At 44.6% G+C, this 24,281-nt stretch overlaps 1 protein-coding gene across 1 annotated transcript; it reads right to left on the bottom strand.

The window, feature by feature from the left end:
* Positions 1-4,233: 4,233 nt before the first annotated feature.
* Positions 4,234-21,719, bottom strand: RCL1 (RNA terminal phosphate cyclase like 1). The gene is made up of 9 exons (XM_080987913.1): positions 21,444-21,719; positions 17,379-17,450; positions 16,502-16,677; positions 15,443-15,517; positions 14,574-14,698; positions 11,265-11,390; positions 9,386-9,542; positions 7,644-7,747; positions 4,234-4,430 (listed from the first exon to the last, which is right to left on the bottom strand). Exons 1-9 carry the CDS (start codon positions 21,577-21,579, stop codon positions 4,280-4,282), a joined length of 1,122 nt encoding a protein of 373 aa, XP_080844039.1. The 5' UTR covers positions 21,580-21,719; the 3' UTR covers positions 4,234-4,279.
* Positions 21,720-24,281: the final 2,562 nt, after the last annotated feature.

Raw genomic sequence — 24,281 nt, 5'->3', positions numbered from 1 at the left:
AAGATTTGGATCCCTGTATTATTATTTTTGGGACGCAGGTGGCACTGTGGGTTAAACCACAGAGCCTAGGACTTGCCAATCAGAAGGTCGGCGGTTTGAATCCCCACGATGGGGTGAGCTCCCATTGTTCAGTCCCAGCTCCTGCCAACCTAGCAGTTCAAAAGCACGTCAAAGCGCAAGTAGATAAATAGGTACCACTCCGGTGGGAAGGTAAACGGCATTTCCATGCGCTGCTCTGGTTCGCCAGAAGTGGCTTAGTCATCGGAAGCTGTACGCCGGCTCCCTTGGCCAATAAAGCGAGATGAGCGCCGTAACCCCAGAGTTGGTCACGACTGGACCTAATGGTCAGGGGTCCCTTTACCTTTATTATTATTTTTACCTCAAGGGGAAACTACTGAGAAAGAGCTGGAATAATACAGTGGTACCTCGCAAGACGAATGCCTCGCAAGACGAAAAACTCGCAAGACGAAAGAGTTTTTGGTTTTTTGAGTTGCTTCGCAAGACGAATTTCCCTATGGGCTTGCTTTGCAAGACGGAAACGTCTTGCAAGTTTGTTTCCTTTTTCTTAAAACCGTTACAGTAATACAGGGTGCATTGCTTGAAGAGGTGCAGTTGCGACTTGACTTCGGGGAGCAACTCATAGCACGCGGTGTGGTAGCCTTTTTTGAGGTTTTTGAAGATTTTTTTGAAAAAAATGGAAACCGTGCTCCGCAAGACGGAAAAACTCGCAAGACGAAAAAACTCGCAGAACGAATTAATTTCGTCTTGCGAGGCACCACTGTAATAATAATACCCCACCCATCTGGCTGTGTTGCCCCAGCCACTCTGGGCAGCTTCCAACACATACAAAAACATAACAAAACGTCAAACATTAAAAACTTCCTGATCCAGGGCTGCCTTCAGATGTCTTCTAAAAGTTGTGTAGCTCTTCATCTCCTTGGCATTGAAAGGGCATCTCTCCCAATTTACAAATCCACTCTTCCTTTGCTGGTGTGTCCTGAGATTTCCATTTAATGGTTTTGTAAATTAAGTGAGTATATAGAATTGGCAAAATTAACTTCAATTATAAGATATCAATCCAATCAAAAGTTAAGAATGGAGTGGAAGTATTTCAAAGATTATATGTCAAAATGTTGTTCTAAAAATGACATGCAAATAGGCGTAGAATAAAAAAATGTAAGCAATAACAAAACCAATAAAGAAAGAAGGAAAAATCAGAATTTAACAAAAATAATGTATTATAGAATGCAAGGGGGGGGGAAGGTAGAAAGAAATATAAAGAAGTCGAATTGCTGTGGAGGGAAGTAGAAGGTGGGTGGTGGGTTTTATAATTAAGTGTATAATTATGCAGCTGTTGTAATTTAGCTATTATATTTTATGTGAGGGAATCATTGGGAATTTTTGTTATTATGTATATATGTTAAGTTTCAATAAAGATCTTTGGAAAAATAAAATAATAAAATAAAATAAAAACCTCCTCTTGGAAAAAAACAAAAACCGGAAAAAACAAAAGGGTATATCTCCCTTGTCCACCACTCAACCTGAAACCACCAGTAACTTCTGCATGTGGAAAAAATGAGCATTCCTTTGAGGAAAAACAACACCCATGGGATAAACAATTGCACAGCTTACAGCCAAGAGACAGTTCTACCCTAAGGGCAGGCTGCAGAATCCGCTGGGCTTGCCTTTCCCAGAAGCAGTGCAAAGAAGTATTTAATGATGTATTTACCTGCAAAGGAAAATGCAGTCAGTACTTTGACCTAGCTAATCCTTTCGATTGCTTTAGGCTCCCAGAGTTTTGCAATAAAGGTTTTGAGTTATAGCCAGCCAGCTTTGTCTATAGCTAGAATGACCGAAAACAAGCACATATTGTTGTCCAGCCGTTAAAATTTTGTACTCTTGTCCTGCAGCTAAGTGGTGGTTTTATTTTCATGACACGGTAACCGCCTTGGAATGAAGACAAGACATGATGGGGGTACATATAACTGCACATGCCTATGAACTTTTAACACTCTCAGACCGGCAGATTGCTACAATATCCCTGTGGGCAATGCATCACAATGTAGTTACAGTGAGCTGGGGTATGATCCAACCATTTCCTCATGTTTTTCAGCTTACCACTGTAACAACCGTAGCCTTTTTTGTATTAAATAGGGGCCTGGCAATTTAACTAGGCGAAAGGTACCTCCTTTTCAGTTATCTGATCTGGCCTGCACCGAACTTCTCATCTTAGAGTGGAACAAAGTTAATGAACTGAGCAGAGAGGATTGTATCCAACTAAGTTCTGCTCAGAGTAGAGCCGTTTAAATTAATGGTTTTCAGCAACAACAAAAAAGTGCTTGTATTAGTGCAACTACAACTGAACAAGTTGCACGTAGCACACAGGTGCATGAACAGTTTTCTGCAGAAGCGATGTAATGCCATGTAACCTGTATGCTTCAGGAAGCGAACAAAATGCTACTCATCTACAGAGAGAAAAGCTAGCAGCAACTTGTGGTGTTAAATACCAGTGTACTGAAAGAAGCAAAGATCATCAGTGTCAAAGCAATGATTCTTCAACATCAGCTTCGTTGGACTTGTCATGTTGTGCGGATGCCTGTTATTGTCTTCCAAAGCAACTACTCTATTCCGAACTTAAAAATGGAAAGCGTAATGCCGGTGGTCAACAAAAGAGGTTTAAAGACTCACTCAAGGCAAATCTTGAAAAATGTAGTATAAACACCGACAACTGGGAAACACTGGCCTGCAAGCGCTCCAATTGGAGAACAGCCTTTACCAAAGGTGTCATGGGCTTTGAAGATGCTTGAACTCAGGTCGAAAGAGAGAAATGTGCTAAGAGGAAGCCACGATTGGCAAACCCTCACCTTCATCAACTCCCACCCGGAAACCTAGGTCCCCACTGTGGAAGGACGTGTGGATCCAGAATTGGCCTCCACTGTCACTTACGGACTCACTGTTAAAACCGTGTTTGTGGAAGACAATCTTACTCAGCTACGATTGGTCGAAGAAGAAGAAGAAGATGAAGACTCATCTACAGTGAGAAAAGCCAGCAGCAACTTGTGGTGTTAAATACCAGGGAAGACTCATCATCCACATTTGGTGTCAAGCAGGGATACAAGCCACATACAGCAATATAGAGGACACTGCACATCCGTTCTGTTTTTTAGAAGGCAAGTTAGCATCTGCATTCCTCCCCAGGATGCATGCACTAATTTATTTCCTACCGCTCGCCCCTTGTAAAACCAGTCTCGCAAGTTTCAAAAACTCTAAAAGCCAGCCTTTTCTTTCGGTGATGCAAAATGAAGTAATTGCCTCAGGTGATGGGAGCCAGGAGTACTGGGACTGGAAGCAAGAGGCATATCTAGGGTGCCTTCTGCCCTTGCCAAGGAACTGTATCGATACCCCCCTGGAAAAAAAATCATTTTACCACATGCCTTTGTGCCGCAGTGTGAGAAGCCAAGGAAGCTTCTCCTGTGCTGGATCTGACTGTGACGACAGCGCCACATATATACCATATTTTTTGCTCTATAAGACTCAATTTTCCCCTCCTAAAAAGTAAGGGGAAATGTGTGGAGTGAACGCAGGCTGCGCAGCTATCCCAGAAGCCAGAACAGCAAGAGGGATTGCTGCTTTCACTGCGCAGCGATTCCTCTTGCTGTTCTGGCTTCTAAGATTCAGAATAATTTTTTTCTTGTTTTCCTCCTCCAAAAACTAGGTGCGTCTTGTGGTCTGGTGCGTCTTATAGAGCGAAAAATACGGTACATCGTACAATCCAGTCTGATATGTGATTTTTGCATGCCCGACCCACCAGACCAGCGTCCCCAGCAGAGGCTGGTTTCACCAACCTTTAGGTACTCCTCTGACTGGAAGCCTACGTCAGACGACGGCTTCCCGTTCTGACTTTTGTGGAAGCCATGAATGTTTCCTGGTTCGAAAGCATCAGGAAGTGTTGTTAACCGGCTTCCTTGTTGTTTCCCCACTCCTACAAAAGGAGAATGGAACGTGGGAAATTGCATCGCATGCAGTCACATCATCGGCCTATTTAGCTCAATACTGCCTACACTGGCCGGCAGCAGCTCTCCGGGAATTCAGACGGGGTTTCTTCCAGACTCACCTGAAGATAACGGGGATTGAACCTTGCACCTTCTGCACCCAAAGCTGCTCTCTACCACTGAACCATGGCCCTTTCCCAGATTTAATTTGATTCTGCAAACATAGCCGATAACGTCTGTGTTACAAAAAGGGAATTAGTTTAATCATACAAAAATCCACAGGCACATCATTTTACCGTCTTGCTAAGATTGGAAAACCCGATGCCCACACATGTCATTAAGACCTTGTCTCCACCTTTGCGTTCTTCGCCGGACGGTTTGCTTTCGATTTTAAACATAACCTGGAAGTAACTTCTCAGATGCCGCAGAAACTCAATTCTAAGAAAGGAAGAAAAAGCAAAAGTGAATGTCTTAACCTACGCAAAATTTAACGTGGGCAACATCTGGATGCCAACAGATACACCTGAAATTTATAACGGGGGGGGGGGGATACACACGATTTATTTTTAAAAACATCTTTTCCAAGATTATATATACTGAGCAAACTGGAAGTCTAGTACACACAGAAAAGTACACAACGCAATTAGCATTTGATTTAGTTATGCAAACAGATGGCTGGAGCTGACAAACTTATATCATAAGTTGTCCTAATATAACCAGCTAACTTATTAGACCTCACGATAATTTCACAATTATCATCGATGTATTTCTAATAGCATAACCAAATCAGTAATTTTTGATGTAATTGTAAAAACTACTCTGAAAATTTATTATTCCAAAAATGAAACTTTCATCTGGTTGTAAATATTAACATTATACCAGTAAGAATGAGTCTTTCTGTAAAAAAAATGATTTAAATCAAGTCTTACTGACTAGTGTTTTAAATCGGGATTTAAATCGATTTCATTTAAATCAAACCCACCCTGCTGACACTGGTGGGTTTCTTTTTATTGCTGACCGACACCGGATCCTGACAATTTGCAACTTGGTTTCTCCCGCTGGCTGATCCCTGCTCTACCTCTGCTCCTTATATAGGCTCATTGCCAACACAGGAAAGATCACTTGGTCATCTTTGCTACCAAAGGCATCCCCAGCTGATTGCATACCGCTCCTGAGTGTTATGTCTGAGAGCTTCTCTCTCTGGTCTCCCTCCACCCCAATCACAAGATCTCCCCTTTGGCTTCCAAGGTCAGAGGCCAAGGTCCAGCAGTAGTTTCCCAGCACAGCACCCATGTCATTGCGATGGCACCATCATTCTTCAGTTATCACAGTACTGTACCTTTCACACATACAGCACCGGTACCATGATAACCGAAAAAGGACAGTTCACAGTCTAGTTGTTCTAACTGTCGGAACCGGGGGATGAAAAGCCAGCTGGCTCAGCCCCAGCTGGGGTGTCTACCCTCTCAGCCTTGCCGTTGCAGAGATCCATCAGTCATCTTCCCCGACATGCGTCTGTGACTCAAGCAGAGCAGGCTTGAGCACACATTACTCAGCAGTGTAAACTGCATAACAGATAATAATAATTTTTATTTATACCCCGCCCTCCCCAGCCAAGGCAGGCTCAGGGCGGCTAACAAGCAATAATAAAAACAAGTTGAATGAATATAACTTAAAAACAAAATTAAAATACAACATTAAAATATTGAAACATTAAAATATTAAAATGTAGCCTCATCACAGGAGGAGAAAGGAAAAGAAAAAAAGAAAGAGGGGGAGGGAATCAAATTGACTCCAAGCCAAAGGCCAGGCGGAACAACTCTGTCTTACAGGCCCTGCGGAAAGAAATCAGATCCTGCAGGGCCCTGGTCTCATGAGACAGAGCATTCCACCAGGCCGGAGCCAGAGTTGAAAAGGCCCTGGCTCTGGTTGAAGCTAATCTAACTTCCTTAGGGCCAGGGACCACTAGGGTGTTGCTATATATGGACCTTGAGGCTCTCCGTGGGGCATACGGAGAGATGAGGCTTGAGGCGTGGACTCAATACTTAACTACACATTTATTATACATAAATCAGGACAAAGAAAACATGGCTTCTCTCCTTGCCGCCTTCTCGGAGAGACTGAAAACAAAAGCAATACAGAGCGGAAGTTCCCCTCATGCCAGCAATCTGTGCTGGAATGTAAACAGGCATGTGACGTGTAACAATCCACATTTCTGCAGCAAAGGGTGGAATGGAATTCCCAACACTAACAGAATTCCAAAATAGATGCAGAAGCCGGCATGCAAGACGAAGAAACCACAGCAAGCTCTCCGCTGGAAATGGTCAATTGCAAAGAAAGCAGGAGCTGCATCTCCCAATATTGACATCTCCTTCCACCAATATCAAAACGGGTCTTTTCCTTTGCACAGACAGCTTTACGCCAAATGCTGAAACACTCGCATTCCTCCTCCCAAACACAAAAGGGGATGCGTGGCAGTTTCTTTTCAATCTTCGCAAATCAAGTCAGAGAAGATGATTAAACGGTCCAAAATATTAGCCCTTCTATGCCACAGCTATTGGTATAAAGGGTCTCAGCCCTGTATACCTGAAGGAGCATCTCCTCCTGCACTGTCCAGCCTGGACACTGAAATCCAGCTCCGATGGCTTTCTGGAGGTTCCCTCATTGCAAGAAGTGAGGTTACAGGAAACCAGGCAGAGGGCCTTCTCAGTAGTGGCGCCCACCCTGTGGAACACTCTCCTATCAGATGTCAAGGAAATAAACAACTATCCAACTTCTGGGACACATCTGAGGGCAGCCATGTATAGGGAAGTTTTTAATGTTTGGCGTTTTATTGCGGTTTTTATAAATTGTGGGAAGCCACCCAGAGTGGCTGGGGTAACCCAGTCAGATGGGCGGCATATAAAATCATCAACATCACCATCACCACCATGGCCCAGAGGTTACGCCAGAAAACAAGCACCCAGCTTGTGTGCCCATTACTTGCCACAGCATGTTTCAGAGCTCTGGAAACGTGGAGGATTGATGAGCAAGTCATCTGTTGGCTTTCCTAAAATCAGACAACAGGTAATATACTGCAAAGGTAAAGGTAAAGGACCCCTAGTAAAGGGACGCGGGTGGCGCTGTGGTCTAAACCACTGAGCCTCTTGGGCTTGCCGATCGGAAGGTTGGCGGTTCGAATCCCCGTGACGGGTGAGCTCCCGTTGCTTAGTCCCAGTTCCTGCCCACCTAGCAGTTCGAAAGCACGCCAGTGCAAGTAGATAAATAGGTACCACTGCGACAGGAAGGCAAACGGCGTTTCCGTGTGCTCTGGCTTCCGTCACAGTGTCCCGTTGCTCCAGAAGCAGTTTAGTCATGCTGGCCACATGACCCGGAAAGCTGCCTGTGGACAAACGCCAGCTCCCTCAGCCTGAAAGCGAGATGAGTGCCACAACCCCATAGTCGCCTTTGACTGGACTCAACCGTCCAGGGGTCCTTTACTTTTTATCTTTTTACCTAATACACTGCACTGAGGGCTTTGAAGATGTTCCTTTCGCAGCTACAAATTAAGCATTCACAGTAGTAACAAAATCTGTTATTCTATGCAATTAGCAAATTGAACAGAGATGGGTAATTCCTTCTCAGGGGGTGGGGGAAATAGAAAGGACTTACGTGTATGGGGACAGAGGTCCTAGCAGGACTTTGGAGACGTCCTGCTGCCCAAGGGTCATGAGGAGAAGAATGAGGCTTTGGTTTGTTGAATCCACACAGCCTCCCTGCAAACGCAAACCATTTAATAATTAAGCTTTGCACTTAACTGGAAAATATGGGCGAAAAGGGGAAGAGGGAGGGAAAACCACAGAACAGTTACAAACTGCATTTCAAGGGTCAAAAAGATAACACGCGTTCAACGAACCCAACGGCAAAAAAGGTGCTTGAAATCAGTATTGGGACCAATTTGTGTGTAAAAGCAGAGGACTTTGTAGGGCCAAAGAAATCAACTGCCCATTCCCATGTATGCCTACTCCACCACATTCTAACAGATTTACCCTCCGGGAAGTGGGTACAGGCACCCGGCAGCCCAAGTCAACCAAGACAGGTGGTTCAAGTGGAAATAGCTCCATCATATGCTGAGATAGAGAGATTCCTTTCTGCAAGACCAACCCGCCAGCCCAATCTGTGGCATGCATTTTCTTTCTTTTGTTTTTATTTTTTTTAATTTTCAATGCAAAATTACAACAAAAATTACAAACAATGAATCCAAAATAAAACAGTACAAACAAGGGGGGGACACAAGAGAAAAAAGAACAACAAAACAAAACAAAACAAAAAACACACATCTACAAATAAAACCATATCATCATTACGTCCATATACACATATTGACTTCCTTCCTTTGTTCTAAGACCTTGAAATTTTTACTCTTTCTAAATTGTTGTGTCTAATGTAGATTACCTCTATCTTTATTCTTTTTGCACCATTTTTCTCTTTCTTTAACCCTGCAAAGCTTCATCCGTTACATACCGATATGCTTACTCCAGAACAATGTTTTCTCATATACTCTTTAGCACATTGCCATTCTTTTAATTTTTGGTCCGATTGTCCCCTTATGAATGCTGGTCAGTCTTGACAGATGTATATATTCACAAATTTTAATTTGCCATTCTTTCGCTGATGGAATTTTTCTCCCTTTCCAATCTTTTGCTATGAGCATCCTGGCAGCTGTCGCTGCATAAAGGAATACTTTCCTTTGACTGTCAGGGATATCGTTTGTGATTATACCTAAAAGGGATGCGTCCGGTTTTTTACTAAAAGATATTTTAAACATCTTTTTGATTTCTTCATATATTTCACTCCAAAATTGTTTAATAGGTCGGCATTCCCACCTCTGTGGCATGCATTTTCTTGATCTCAGTTGCACTCAGGAAGAGCATAGAAAGAAACATGACCCTGGCTTTCCAACTCCATCCTGAGCCTTACAGCCCATTAGGCAACCATGAATAAGGCCCATCTCTTTCTCCGGCTCTCATTAGGAAGTAAAATAGTCATTGGCATATCCAATGACTCGAGCTGACCACTAACAGATCAGGAACCCATTTAGCGCAGGGTGCATCAGCAGCAAGAACAAAATGATTCTGTGGCCTACAACCTTCCTAATCAAAGGGGCGAAGTCTTTCGAAACCAGAGAAGGGCTCTAATTACCTCTTAAAGAAGAGTCCTATTTCTGACCAAGATCATTTGTTGCATTAAGGAGAAATACATTACACACAGCGCAGGTTTTCTTTCGCCATCTAGAGAAGGAATACAACCTGGGCAGCGTGGAGAGAAAGAGTCTCCCTAATGCAAAGATGTAAAATGAAGTTATGAGACACCACCACAATTCTTCAGGGAGCGAAAACGAAACAGCTACTTACTCTGTGAATCTCTTCGAGTAGCAGCTTTGCACACTTTATGGCCAGGTCTTCCGGGAGCACAGCTGCGCCCTGTCCCTGGGGGCTGGAGGCCAACTCAGCACTGAGGAAAGTACCATTTGTTGTCTCTGCCACCAGAGTGAGGCCGAAACCTGGGGACCTGAAAGAAGAAAGCACACAGGACACAGGGGTGGAATGAAAGGAATTGTTTCATTTTAAAATCCCGCGGTGAAGGTGCCTGCTTGTTGCTTAAAAAAAAAGAGCCTAAACTAACATGTAAAAAATTAACGTTCTGGTATAAAATAGTCAGCGACATTTACTCCCATCAGCACCCAATTGGGCCTGGTCGTTCTCCTTGACCCCTTGACTGTTTTGCACCAGGCCTGTCTAACTGAGCCCAGCAATGGCCATGCCAAGGTTTTGGAGGAGCCAGAGTGGGACCGAGTTTGGTCCTAGATCGTAGCTCCAGCTTCAGGAGAAGAAAGCCCACTTGGAGGATGCTGTGAGATAGCAAAGGTCTTTCCACTTGGTTTGATATCAGGGCAATACAGGACCTGAAGGGCAAGTAATTGCAGTCTTATAAAATAAGAGGCAGTGAGAGATTTTACTTTCTTGGCCTCCATGATCACTGCAGATGGTGACAGCAGTCACGAAATTAAAAGACGCCTGCTTCTTGGGAAAAAAGCAATGACAAACCTTGACAGCATCTTAAAAAGCAGAGACATCACCTTGCCGACAAAGGTCCGTCAAAGGTCAAAGCTATGGTTTTCCCAGTAGTGATGTATGGAAGTGAGAGCTGGACCATAAAGAAGGCTGATCGCCGAAGAATTGATGCTTTTGAATTATGGTGCTGGAGGAGACTCTTGAGAGTCCCATGGACTGCAAGAAGATCAAACCTATCCATTCTTAAGGAAATCAGCCCTGAGTGCTCACTGGAAGGACAGATCCTGAAGCTGAGGCTCCAATACTTTGGCCACCTCATGAGAAGAGAAGACTCCCTGGAAAAGACCCTGATGTTGGGAAAGATTGAGGGCACAAGGAGAAGGGGACGACAGAGGACGAGATGGTTGGACAGTGTTCTCGAAGCTACCAGCATGAGTTTGACCAAACTGCGGGAGGCAGTGGAAGACAGGAGTGCCTGGCGTGCTCTGGTCCATGGGGTCACGAAGAGTCAGACACAACTAAACAACTAAACAACAACAACAAAAATAAGAAGCGCACTTGGGATGGAGGTGTAAAAAGGAGACTGACAGCTTGTGCCAATAAAGGTCAATAACAACAGGAGACAGGCAGAGCTGAACAAGCTGCCCTTAAGAAATTTCCAAGTCCATTGGATGGCAAACTCTCTCTTGAACAACCTGCTGCTAAAGTATGGGTGAAAATGTAATAATCCTCTTCCCAAGAGTTGTAGAGTTTGGGAGGAGAGTGGGCAGAGTTCAGGAGGGGTTTCCTTCCTTACAAAAGCTGGTTGTGATCAGAAGGCACAGAAGGTCAGGTGGATCAGGTGAAGCTCAATGAAACACTCATGCATTGTCAGAGTGGAAGCCAGGAGGGTCTATGGCTGCAATCCCATTTCAGCCACAAACTCAGCGGTTCAGCCTATGACAAGCCACTGTTCCCTGAACTTCACTAATTCCTCACCTGCCATACAGATAGAATGATATCTCGCAGAACTGTTGCAAAGATTACTGAGAGGCTTTGAAAACTGCAAATTGAGCTGTATCAATGCTACAAAATTGTTATTACCAGATTGCCTTCTGCCCCCACCTCCACCCCTCCTCCTTCAAGTAAGCATTATATTAGTAAACCACAAATAAATGGCCTATTAAAGAATAATGGGTGGAGGCATATATAAAATATTATTATTATTAGGAAAACTTACTTCCCAGAGCTTGTCCCTTTCATATGGTCGGTGTAGATGTAAATATCCGGTAGGAATTTATTCAGGATGCTCCTTGCAGAATCCACAATTCGGTTCGCAATCTGCGGGGACACTCTGACCGAATAGCTGATTTATGAAATTAAGGAATTTCTTATAGAAAAAGGCGTTAACACAAAAGCAGGCCAGTATACAGAAGAGGACTTCCTTATTTTATTTATATTTATTTACATTTTATACATCCTTTTTATTTTTAACAAATAATCATAAATAAATAAGAATAAAAACGTGCGCCCCACCACCAAGACCATTCCATTATAACTATCCAACCTCCCAAAATTTCAACACCTCTTGCGATGGTCTGACTCCTTTCTGTTTTAACAGTACAAATTCTACAAGCATATCTCCTCTGAAATCATTTCTCCTGCGTATTCTCCATCTAACCTTAATGGCACATGTTAATTTATCATTAACAGCAATATCCCACACCTCTTTATACCATTCCTCCATTTTATATTCTGCTTGCCTCTTCCACTTCCTAGCTATAATAATTCATGCAGCTGTCAATAAATTTGTGACCAAGTCCTTCATAGCCAGAAGAGGACTTCCAACACATTTCCTGCTTGTGCATTTTGCTTTTTTGTTTTTTAAATAATTTTTATTAGGTTTCCATTTAAACAATATACTCACATCATTATTATCCACTTTACTTCTTTGGCTCTTTAGAGCCTATCGACTTCCTTCCCTCCCACCTCTTGGCTTTCAAAAGTAACCTTGATATCACAACATTTTACAGTGGTACCTGGGGTTAAGTACTTAATTTGTTCCGGAGGTCCATTCTTAACCTGAAGCACCACTTTAGCTAATGGGGCATCTAGCTGCTGCTGTGCCGCCGGAGCACAGTTTCTGTTCTCATCCTGAAGCAAAGTTCTTAACCTGAGGTACTATTTCTGGGTTAGCGGGGTCTGTAACCTGAAGTGTATGTAACCTGAGGTACCACTGTATATATTTTCCAATTCTAATACAACCCACTACAAAATACCTCAAAATTTAAATAAATGTAGAAAGGTAAAAATATTCTCATTACAAGCCTTCAGATAACCCTACTAGTGTTATTAATTGCTTGAAATGATCTTTCAAATATTGTATAAATTTACTCCAGTCCTTTTGGAATACTTGATCGTGCTGGTTTCGGATTTTTCCCGTCAGCTTCGCCAGTTCTGCAAAGTCCATCATTTTCATCTGCCACTCTACTTGTGAGTTTGGATGGTTTGCAAGTGTTACTTAACTTTCCATAGTCAAAAGCAGGGGTCAGCAAATTTTTCCAGCAGGGGGCTGGTCCACTGTCCCTCAGACCTTGTGGGGGGCCGGACTATATTTTGAAAAAATATATATGAACAAATCCCTATGTCCCACAAATAACCCAGAGATGCATTTTAAATAAAAGGACGCATTCTACTCATGTGAAAACACACTGATTCCCGGACAGTCCGCAGGCCAGATTCAGAAGGCGATTGGGCTGGATCCGGCCCCTGGGCCTTAGTTTGCGTACCCATGGTCAAAAGGGTCTGCTGAATGTATCTTTCGCAGCATCATGTGATTGCAGGAAGATGCAACACCTTTTTTTACTGAGTCCCTCTCCAACCCACCTACTTGAAAGGGCTAAGCACACCACAGGGCTAGTCAACAGCGCAACAACCAATTCAACATGGAAAAAGGAATGACAACTTCCTTCAGCAAGGAAGAATGGTATAATGTTTATCTTTCTGAGCATGTACCTTAAACATAAGTTGGGGGTTGGGGGCTTGTGTATGTAGCCATCCCCACGCCGAATTCAGAGTTTTAGAAGATCCTACACATGAAAGGATTAGGAGAGTGTCAAGAGTAAAAGATGAGACGAACCACTGGGTGGTTTCTTCTGCACTTCCTGGTTTTACTGCTTGACCAGTACGGCAGACAGTTTAACCCACGTGTCAATTGAGCAGAAACACCAGCAAAGAGTGACAGGTTCCCGTGGACTTTTAGCTTTCACTTTAAATAGAGCGAGGAAGGAAAGCTGCTAGGAAACAGGTTTTGCAACAAAAGCGGAGGCTGAGAAAAAGCTGGGGGGGGGGTGTTTCCCATTTATGCACAGAACTCAAGAGGATTTACTAAGCAGACGTGGTTAGGATGGCACCGTTCGCCACAGCTCACCTTATCACCCGAGGGCAGTTATGAATCAGCAAACAAAGCGGATTCTTATTTTCCCTTTTAGATCACAAAATGTTTAAAACAGATATGCCTGAACAGGTGGAGCCACTAAATGCAGCGTTTGGGCTAGCAATTTTTGAGCCTTTATTTCCAAACTGTGCATGCATCCGAACAGCATATACGTATGCACTAATTTGCAGTGGAATGCTCACCCCAGGGAGATTCGCCTGGTGCCTTCATTATACACCTTTAGGTGCCAGGCAAAACGTTCCTTTTTAACCAGGCCTTTGGTTAATCTGATTGACATCCTATACCCTTTTAAAATATGTGGGGTGTTGGGTTACTGGGTTGTTTTTGTTTTTATTTCCATTATGCATTTTGTGGTTTTATATTCTGATTTTATTCTGTGAACTGCCCTGAGACCTCCGGGTATAGGGCAGTATATAAATTCAGTAAATAAAATAAAATAAAGCAAAACTCTGTGCCCCGTGGCTAAGGAGTTCAGACTGCTCTAGGTAAAGGTAAAAGGTAAAGGACCCCTGGACAGTTAAGTCCAATCAAAGGCGACTACGGGGTTGCGGTGCTCATCTTGCTTCAGGCCGAAGGAGCCGGCGTTTGTCCACAGACAGCTTTCCAGGTCATGTGGCCAGCAGGACTAAACTGCTTCTGGTGCAACGGGACACCATGACGGAAACCAGAGTGCACGGAAACGCTGTTTACCTTCCCACCACAGCGGTACCTATTTATCTACTTGCACTGGCGTGCTTTCGAACTGCTAGGTTGGCAGAGGCTGGGACAGAGCAACAGGAGCTCACCCCATTGCACGGATTCGAACCGCTGACCTTCTGATCGGCAAGTGCAAGAGGCTCAGGGGTTTGGACCACAGCGTCAGCCACGTCTACCATGGCTCCGCCATCCGCATCCTGGCACTGCGCGTCAGTTGTGCATACGACACTATGCCTTACTACCCACACAATCTAATACACATCTATTTGCAAGGGAACCACACTGAGTCAATGGGGCTTACTCAGGTCTGTGGATATTCGGATTGCAGCCTAACTCTTTCCCTTACAGTGTAAGACAAGCAAAGAAATCAGTTTGGAAACTTTTCAAGAAGGATACGCCACACCTCTGATGCGCTTAATTTTGCCAGGATCAACGTACTGAATGGGCATCAATGCTTTCTTAACAGGACAACTGAATATCACTTCGCCACCTCCTTTGGGGGGCATGCCCCTCCTCACGATCTGAAAACAATAAACGAGAATGTTAAGCAGTAAGGTTTTTAAGTGCTCCGGCTTGTTCATCCAACAACATTTTTTTTTTTTTAATAGAAATTTATTGGGTTTTACAATAGCAATACACATAATAAACAATGTAACATATATCTTGACATAATTTCACATTTTCTTTGGACTTCCTCACATCTCCCGCTCCCACTTTCATCGTTATAGCATTTTGTCAGCAATTTATTATCTTATTTGCAATCTTATATCCCTTCTATGTTTCATAATCTTCTACTTCTCAAAAAAGAGTTATATTTTCTCAATCTCACTTATTTTCTTAAAGTCATCTAAGTTTAGTGGTGCTCAGTTATATTGATCTAGCATCCTGTTTAGCATTCACTCAAATTGCAATGTTTTTGTAAATAGTTCTTAAATTTCTTCCAATCCTCCTCAGTCCTCTCTTCTCCCAGGTCTCGAATTCTGCCGGTCATCTCGGCCAGTTCCATGTAGTCTATCAGTTGCATCTGCCATTCTTCCAGTGTGGGTAGATCTTGAGCTTTCCAATGCTTTGCGAGTAGTATCCTTGCTGCTGTTGTTGCATACATAAAAAATGTCTGGTCCTTCCATCCAACAACATTTGAAGACAAATTCTAGCAAGGCAATGCAGCTGCCACAATGTATAGGAAAGCTCATTCAAATCAGGGAGAAAGGTTAGCACACTCGATATGAATAAGAATTCCTAGAAATAGTAATTTGAGGTCTTACCTTCAATTCCAATTCTTCACCGTCGATTCCAAATCTTTTCAATAAAGGCAGAGCTGTCGCCTTAAGGCAATCCACCTGAAAGATATTCAGTGAGAAAGCCTCTTGACTAGAAGACAACACAAACAATCTTTGCGCCCCAACCAATTAAAAGTTCGTTCAGAGAAGGAGTTTTTAATTCACAATGGGTTGGGGGGGTGGATGTGTGATTAGATTTGCCAAAAGCAACATAGCACCAGAAATTGGTTCGATTACATGTACTTTGGATTCATAATTAACAATTCCTTTTTCAGTTTCGCCATTAACCCGTTTCAGTTAGAACAGCCTTGAGCTGTGGCTAAGGGGCAGCCATAGAACATGGTCTCTTATCCCCGCAGCACTCCCAGTGACAGACTCTTTCCCTTTCTCCGTGTTAAATGACATGGACACAGTAAAAGGATTTGCCATTATAGACCCAACAAGAGCAGAAGTGTGGGTGTGTGGGCACGAACCCCCCCCCCAATCCTCAGGGACCAAATTAAGGGGCCTATGTGGCCACAAATCAATGACTTACCAAGCTCTCTTCCCCCAGACTCCTCCTTGCTCTTGTTGCAGCCACCCTCCACTCTTCCCACCATCTTGCTCCTAATAATTTTATTATTTATTCCCCACTCATCTGGCTGGGTTTCCCCAGCCACTCTGGACGGCTCCCAGCAGAATAGTAAAAACACAGTAAAACATCAGACATTAAAAACTTCTCTAAAAAGGGCTGCCTTCAGATGTCTTCTAAAAATAAGATAGCTGCTTATTTCCTTGACATCTGATGGAAGGGCGTTCCACAGGGCAGGCGCCACCACCGAGAAGGCCCTCTGCCTGGTTCCCTGTAACTTGGCTTCTCGCAGTGAGGGAACCGCCAGAAGGCCCTCGTTGCTGGACCTCAGTGTCCGGGCAGAACGATGGGGATGGAGACGTTCCTTCAGGTCTACAGGGCCGAGGCCATTTAGGGCTTTCAAGGGCAGCACCGACACTTTGAACTTGGAAACATATAAACACCATTGACATTTGGGACGATTCACAACTTACCGTAGGATCCACTTGATCATTGGTGGCACCACGGAGAACAATCCTTAGAGGGTGCTTCATGAACGGCGCTAAGCACAGCAGGCTTTCCAAATAATACCCAATGCTGCGGTTGGGGCTGCAGTCGTGTTCCAGTGAACCCCCATAGAGCAGGCCAGGCTGATAGTATAAGGTGGTACCTTTCAAAGAGCACGAAAAACATTCTCCGCATTAGTTGTCCATGACTATAACAAGGTTGACATAAGCCAGAAGTTGGGCTTGCCTAACCCTGGAGGTCCATGATATAGAAGTGATTATTACATACACCTGCTGAAGGAGATGCCTGGTGACCCTTTTAAACCCACTGAAATGGGACGCGGGTGGCGCTGTGGGTTAAACCACAGAGCCTAGAACTTGCCGATCAGAAGGTTGGCAGTTCAAATCCCCGCGACAGGGTGAGCCCCCGTTGCTTGGTCCCTGCTCCTGCCCACCTAGCAGTTCGAAAGCACGTAAAGTGCAAGTAGATAAATAGGTGCCGCTCCAACGGGAAGGTAAACGGCGTTTCCGTGCGCTGCTCTGGTTCGCCAGAAGCTGCTTAGTCATGCTGGCCACATGACCCAGAAGCTGTACGCCGGCTCCCTCAGCCAATAAAGCGAGATGAGCGCCGCAACCCCAGAGTTGGCCACGACTGGACCTAATGGTCAGGGGTCCCTTTACTTTTACCAGCCATTGAAACAATTGCAGGAACTTTCCCGGCTTCCTGCCTCCCCTCCCCTTTGAGTATCCCGTTTCAAATTTAAGACAGTTAACTTCCGGGAGAAGGGCTATGCTCTCTTGCACTCTGTAAAGTGCTATACATTACACTGTGATGGTGCCAAGTAGATAATAGATACATAAATACCTGTTTGGTTTATTTCAATCCTAGAGCCATTGGTTATTTTGTCAATCAGCCGGATAAAGTTTGCTTCAAAATCTGTCAGAGAAACAGAGATGCTTAGCATTCAGTCACTATTCCGAGAACCTTAATGAAATCCCAACAACATGCAACGTGCTACAATCAAAACATTTCCCCCATTTAAACTCTTTAAACAGTTTGCCAACCGTGCCGTTAAAAGTAGATGGGAGAGAGCAAAATGTGTCCCAATTTGGTAGCCGAGGGAACCATAAGAATTTTGTCCGACTGAACGCAAGGCTGCGATCCTGCACAAACTCTTGAATGCCAGCCCAGTTTACACACAGCAAGGCTTTCTTCCAGGTAAACATGTGCTGGCCTGATCTGCAAGCCCCTTTTTCAGTGTTATGGGAGCAGTGCAGAGTTAGAAACTCAGATATATAAGCTGGGAGACTCCCAAAGAGCAAGGTAAAGTCATGCTGGAATCAGTAGCAGATCATTTAGCTCCTTCTAAACCCTGCAATGTTCTCAACAATAAGCTCTAGGGGGGAAACCAACTCAATGCAACTTGTATGGGAATTCAGAATTCCAACCCATCCACTCATCCTGTCCCCCACTGCTTCCCTACATATTGGCTACTGCGATTGGACATATTTGAGGAAAATCTTTTATATTATGAGAGGGAGGGTGTGTAAACAATGGCAACAGAGTGGTACCTCAGGTTACATACGCTTCAGGTTATAGAAATATTCTCTTGAATAACCCAGAAATATTACCTCAGATTAAGTACTTTGCTTCAGGATGAGAACAGAAATCGTGCTCCGGCGGTGTGGCAGCAGAAGGAGGCCCCATTAGCTAAAGTGGTGCTTCAGGTTAAGAACAGTTTCAGGTTCAGTACGGACCTCTGGAACGAATTAAGTACTTAACCTGAGGTACCACTGTACTATAACCCTTAAACGAACCTAAAAAGCAAGCTATACAGAGGGACTCTAATGGATCCAGTTCTGGTAATCTAAAAACACAGCCCCCTGGGTGCAGCCTCGAATCTGATAATACAAAAATGGTGTTCCCCACACCCTTAACCAGGCATAGACAAACTCGGCCCTCCAGATGTTTTCAGACTACAGTTCCTATCATACCTGACCACTGGTCCTGTTAGCTAGGGATGATGGGAGTTGTAGTCCCAAAACATCTGGAGGGCCAAGTTTGCCTATGCCTGCCCTTAACCATTCACAGAATTGGAAAGGACTGTGGGAGTCAGCTGGTCCTGTGTCCCAGTTTTATGCCTATTTCCAAAACTAGCCCTCATTTCCAGCAACACTAATATAAATTTATCACTGATTGACAGAAGACATTTCAGGACAGATAAATGGAAGCGTTTCTTCCCTGAGTGTGGAACTCACCGCTACAAGATGTGGGTAGTAATGGCCACGAACTGAAGATGGCTTTAAAGGGGGATTTGACCTGGGATAGCTCTGTCAGTAGAGCATGAGACTCTTAACCTCAGGGTAAAGGGTTCAAGCCCCATGTTGGGGAAAAGACTCCTGCCCTGCAGGGGGTTGGGCTAGATGGCCTTTGTGGTCCCTTCCAACTCTACAATTCTATGATACTATGACACATTCATAAGGCTATCACCGGATACTAGCTGTGCTGCCTGCATGTAACTTTTGGGTTTAGAAGCCAGTATACCACTGAATATCATCAACTGCTGGAGGGCAATAGCAAGAGAAGGCTTTTGCTATTTGATTGTTTTGAAGTTTTATTACAATCAAATGGTATAAAAACCTTGGGGAAATAAATAAAACTGCCTTCATGACCTGCTTGTGGACCAGAAGCTGGGCTAAATGAGCTTTTGGTCAAATCTAGCGGGACTTCCACAATCTTACACTTATATCCCTACCCCATTCATCCCAAACATTCAGACTGGTATAGATGAGATCAACCCATCTTACCTTCAAACCAAACAAGTTTACAGGTAATTCCAACTAGCCAAAGGCCAACCATTGAGTCTGATAGGTGAGGGAGAATCTGACGCCAAGCCCACCCAAAGCAGCCTGTCCTCGATGCACCACACTAGCTCCGAAAAAAGAGGAAACCAGGGCTGCATTCCTAACCCCACTGAATTCAACAGAACTTACTTCCGATTAGAAATTGTTAGGCTTGTGCTCAGGTCCTCTCTGAATAACGGGGAGATACATAGCATGCATAGCTTCTTCCTATTCTAGAGCTAAAATGCCTGGAGTTATACTTTCATACATCTCTGCTCTGATAAGCTCCAGAGGCTAACCTGTGTTTCCCAGATCATGACAAAGCATTCTGCATCAGTAAACAGAATTTCACTTCAGGCAGCGACAAACTGGTTGTCCTAGCAGCTGATAACTCTGCACAGAGGAAGCAGCATACAAGAAAGACTCAAGGATGCTCGGACTTGCCTCCAGGCAGGCTGGCACATCCGGCTCCTACAACCCCAAGACCAGCTACCCTTCTTGCCTAAGTGAAAGCGGGCAACAGCACAGCTGCTCCCTTGCAGCGCCCAGCCTAATGCTAACAAGAAGAACCTGTGGCCTCACAGAAGAGGTTGGATGGCCATCTGCCAGGGATGCTTTAGCTGAGACTCCCGCATTTCAGGGGGTTGGACTAGGTGACCCTCAGGGTCCCTTCCAATTCTAGGCTTTGCTGCCACTGCTTCCTCCTCCACGGGAACCCAACCGTCCTGCCCGACAGTGCTAAGGTTACGCAGGTCTGATCCCCGTAATGGGCAGCTGCTATTTTCCTGCACTGCAGGGGGTTGGACTAAATGACCCTTGAGGTCCCTTCCAACTCTACAATTCCATGATGGTAAGAGACTGCCCCCTTTGGCTGGAACACGGTGCTGACAATGCCAAGGTTGAAATTGATGAATGCTAAAATGTCGAGGTTTTGAGAAAGAAAAGGAGATTACAGCGACATAAGACTAAGCTGAAGAAAAGAATAAGAAAAAATATATTTGATAAAATTATTTAGAATTTGCTGAAATAATTTTGGAAATTGGGATGTAGGAAGGGGAGGTTTGGGGGAGTCCGAGAAGTGAGGGATATGAAAAAAAGGTTATGAAATTATACATGTTTGTATGTCTTTTTATTTGTTTGTATTGTTTAAAACTTTTTTGTAAAATCAATAAAAAAATTTATAAAAAAAAAAAAGACAATGCCAAGGTTGTGCAGGTCGGATTGAGGTTTGATGAGGCCCTAAGCTACTGAAGGTAATGGGGCCCTTTATATGTCCTTTGTCAACAAGAAACTGTCACTGGTTTTGTGTGTTTAACATATGCTATATGGTAATTTATGGACCTCATAGGTATCTAAAGCCATTTGCACATAACAAAATATGTACTTTATCAAAGTAATTGTTGAACTGAAATATAATCAAGAAAAAGTATACTAATAGTGAAAGACAAAATATAGAAATGAGCAAACCAGTGATATTTTAGGAAGCAGGCTAGCAGGCGGGGCCCATGACTTACACCATAGGAGCCTATGCAACACAAAACACTGTTGCTGTATGTAGGTTTTTTATTTTATTTGCTTTCTATCGTATATTTCGGAAATGCACAGTCAGGTTTCTTTTTTCCTTTACATTTTGGGGGGACGCCAAGAGAGTGGGGCCCCAAGCTATAGCTTGCTTAGCTTATACAGTGGTACCTCGGGTTAAGAACTTAATTCGTTCCGGAGGTCCGTTCTTAACCTGAAACTGTTCTTGACCTGAGGTACCACTTTAGCTAATGGGGCCTCATCCTGAAGCAAAGTTCTTAACCCGAAGTACTATTTCTGGGTTAACGGAGTCTGTAACCTGAAGCGTCTGTAACCCGAGGTACCACTGTACATAAATCCGGTACTGGATCCCCGTCAGGGGCAGCTGCAAATTCCTGCACTGCACAGGGGTGGGCTGGATGACCCTCAGGGTCCCTTCCAACTCTAGGTTTTGCAGCTGCTGCTGCTGCTTTCTCCTCCACCCAACGCGCCTGCCCTCCTCCTCCTCCCCATGCAGCCCCTCTCCTCGCCCGCCTCCCTCCTCGCTCGCCCAGGGCAGATGCACCTCGGAGTCCGGGGTTCTCCTCCTTGGCCCGGATCTTGCGGATCTTGACCGGGCGGCCGCTGAGCGTGGAGAGCACCAGCCTCTGCCGCAAGAAGTTGCACCCGACGTAGCTGAGCGAGGCCGAGGCGCTCGCCATGTCGCCGGTTCCTCCGCACTGCCTCCGGGGAGAGCGAGCGGCGACGGCGGCTGCAGGGGACGCGTCCGGCGGAGGAGCTCGAGAGACGGACAGGCAGGCAGGCAGGCGGCAAGCGCCGGGTTGTTATGGTCGCAGGGAGCTCCGCATCGCCCACGTGGTTTGGAGCAGGAAGAGAGAGCGCCGAGACGTCGCGGGGTCAAAGGGGAAGGGGCGGGGTTCCAGGGCCCGGGCGGCCAGTGGGAGGCGAGGCTGCTGGGGAAGCAGGAGGCGGGGCGAGGGAAGGAGGCGCGCCGTGCCAGGAAAAGGGCGGAAGTGTTAGCAAAGCATGGCAAAGCGGGGACTACCTGCAAGGGGTGCCATAGGCAGCGCCTGTGACTAGGATCTCAGGGTTCTCGATGGACCCCGAGCTGGACAGGAGTCCGCAGCATAAAAGGCCGACGCATTAACATCTGTAGTGATGAAATGCTTCGAAAGGCTGGTCCTTCAACACCTTAGACAGCGGTTCTCAACCTGTGGGTCCCCAGCCGTTGTTGGACTACAACTCCCATCATCCCTGAGCTCTGGCCTTGCTGGCTAGGGGTGATGGGAGTTGTAGTTCAACAACATCTGGGCACCCACAGGTTGAGAAAGGCTGCCTTAGAACCTGCTTTCCACCAGACTTTGATAATCATCAGTTTGCCCATAGAAGAAATAGGTCCACAAATGACGCAATAGCTACCGTCTTTCATCTTGCAGCAAGTCATCTAGCTTCTATCCGTGGGCTGTTAGGCTGACTGACTTTCGGGTTTGGTGTGTGTGTGTCAGTAAACGAAAGGAATTAAGACTAAGAGAGCTGAGTGGGGGGTGCTTGTGTAATCTCACTGTATACAAGTTGTACAAGTTACAATAAAGTATTTCAATTTCAATTATTCCCCCATTGCCAGGAAGTTGGATTAGATGATCCTTAGGGCTCCCTTCTTTCAACTCCACAATCCTATCATCAAAACAAACAAGAACAACAAATTCCTTCCAGTAGCACATTAGAGACCAACTAAGTTTGTTATTGGTATGAGCTTCTGTGTGCATGCACACTTCTTCAGATACACATGCATGCACACGAAAGCTCATACTTAGTTGGTCTCTAAGATGCTACTGGAAGGAATTTTTATTATTATTTTGTTTCGACTACGGCAGACCAACATGGATACCTACCTGTAACAATCCTATCATTTAGACGTCTAGTGTCTAAATCAAGGGAAGCAATAGTCGCACTCTGTCCTGCCTTGGTCAGACCACACCTGGAATACTGTGTTCAGTTCTGGGTACATGGGCGTAGCCAAGGGAGTGCAGGGAGTTAATTGCCCCCCAAAAAATTCCTTTAAAAATATTGAAAAGTATTAAAAATACTCAATACAGTGGTACCTCGGGTTAAGAACTTAATTGGTTCTGGAGGTCCATTCTTAACCTGAAATTGTTCTTAACCTGAGGTACCACTTTATTTTTATTTTATTTTTTTCTTCTTCTTTTAAATTTTATTTCCATGCTTATTACATACAAAAAAGGGAACAATACTGAAAAGGGGATACAACTTAAGAGAGGAGGGAAAAGGAAAGAAAATGAAATTTACACAATCTGTTATTAAGATAAAAATTATGACAAAAAATATGATTACAATTTCATGTTACAATAAAAGTAAAAAATCTCATTATCTTTTATATCCGTCTTCCCATTTATTCCTTAATTCTTTTTACATAAATTTACTGCCATATCAAAATACTATTTCCTGAGGTACCACTTTAGCTAATGGGGCCTCCCGCTGCCACCGCGCCACTGCCACGCGATTTCTGTTCTCATCCTGAAGCAAAGTTCTTAACCTGAGGTACTATTTTTGGGTTAGTGGAGTCTAACCTGAAGCGTCTGTAACCTGAAGCGTCTGTAACCCCAGGTACCCCTGTAAACTTTTCTGGGGGCTCTACCCATGATCTCCCCAAAGTAGCTCATTAACTTTTTGGGGCTAAAAAATTCCCACTCCCCTAACAAAAATCCTGGCTACGCCCATGTCTGGGCGCTACAATTTGAGATGGATATTGAGAAGCTGGAACGTGTGCAGAGGAGGGCGACCAAGATGATCAAGGGTCTAGAAACCAAGCCTTATGAGGAATGGTTGAAGGAGCTGGGTATGTTGAGCCTGGAAAAGAGGAGACTGAGAGGGGATATGATAGCCATCTTCAGATATCTCAAGGGCTGTCACATGGAGAAGGGAGCAAGCTTGTTTTCTCCTGCTCTGGAGGGAGGACTCGAACCAATGGCGTTGAGTTACAAGAAAGGCGATTCCGACGAAACAGGAAGAACTTTCTGACAATAAGAGCTGTTCCACAATGGAATGGTTTCCCTTGGGATGTTGTCGACTCTCCTTCCTTGGAGGTTTATAAGCAGAGGTTGGATCGTCATCTGTCATGGATGCTTTAGCTGAGATTCCTACATTGCAGGGGGTTGATGACCCTCAGGGGTTCGTTCCATCTCTATGATTCTGTAATATAACAACAAAACTACTTAGTCTCCAAAGTGCTGCCAGGCTCTCGTTAGAGATTTTTAGCTGTACAGAAAATGCACATCTTACAGCTGTACAGAAAATGCACATTATCCTTTCCCCAGCATGTATGGAGAAGCCATCACCAATCTAACTCCATGGATGGAGATCTCATCCCCCTTCAAGTGCAACA

The sequence above is a fragment of the Podarcis pityusensis genome, assembly GCF_964106645.2.
Source record: "Podarcis pityusensis genome assembly, chromosome: 17".
NCBI classification, from domain to species: Eukaryota; Metazoa; Chordata; class Lepidosauria; order Squamata; family Lacertidae; genus Podarcis; species Podarcis pityusensis.
This window is presented reverse-complemented; position numbering and strand designations above follow the sequence as displayed.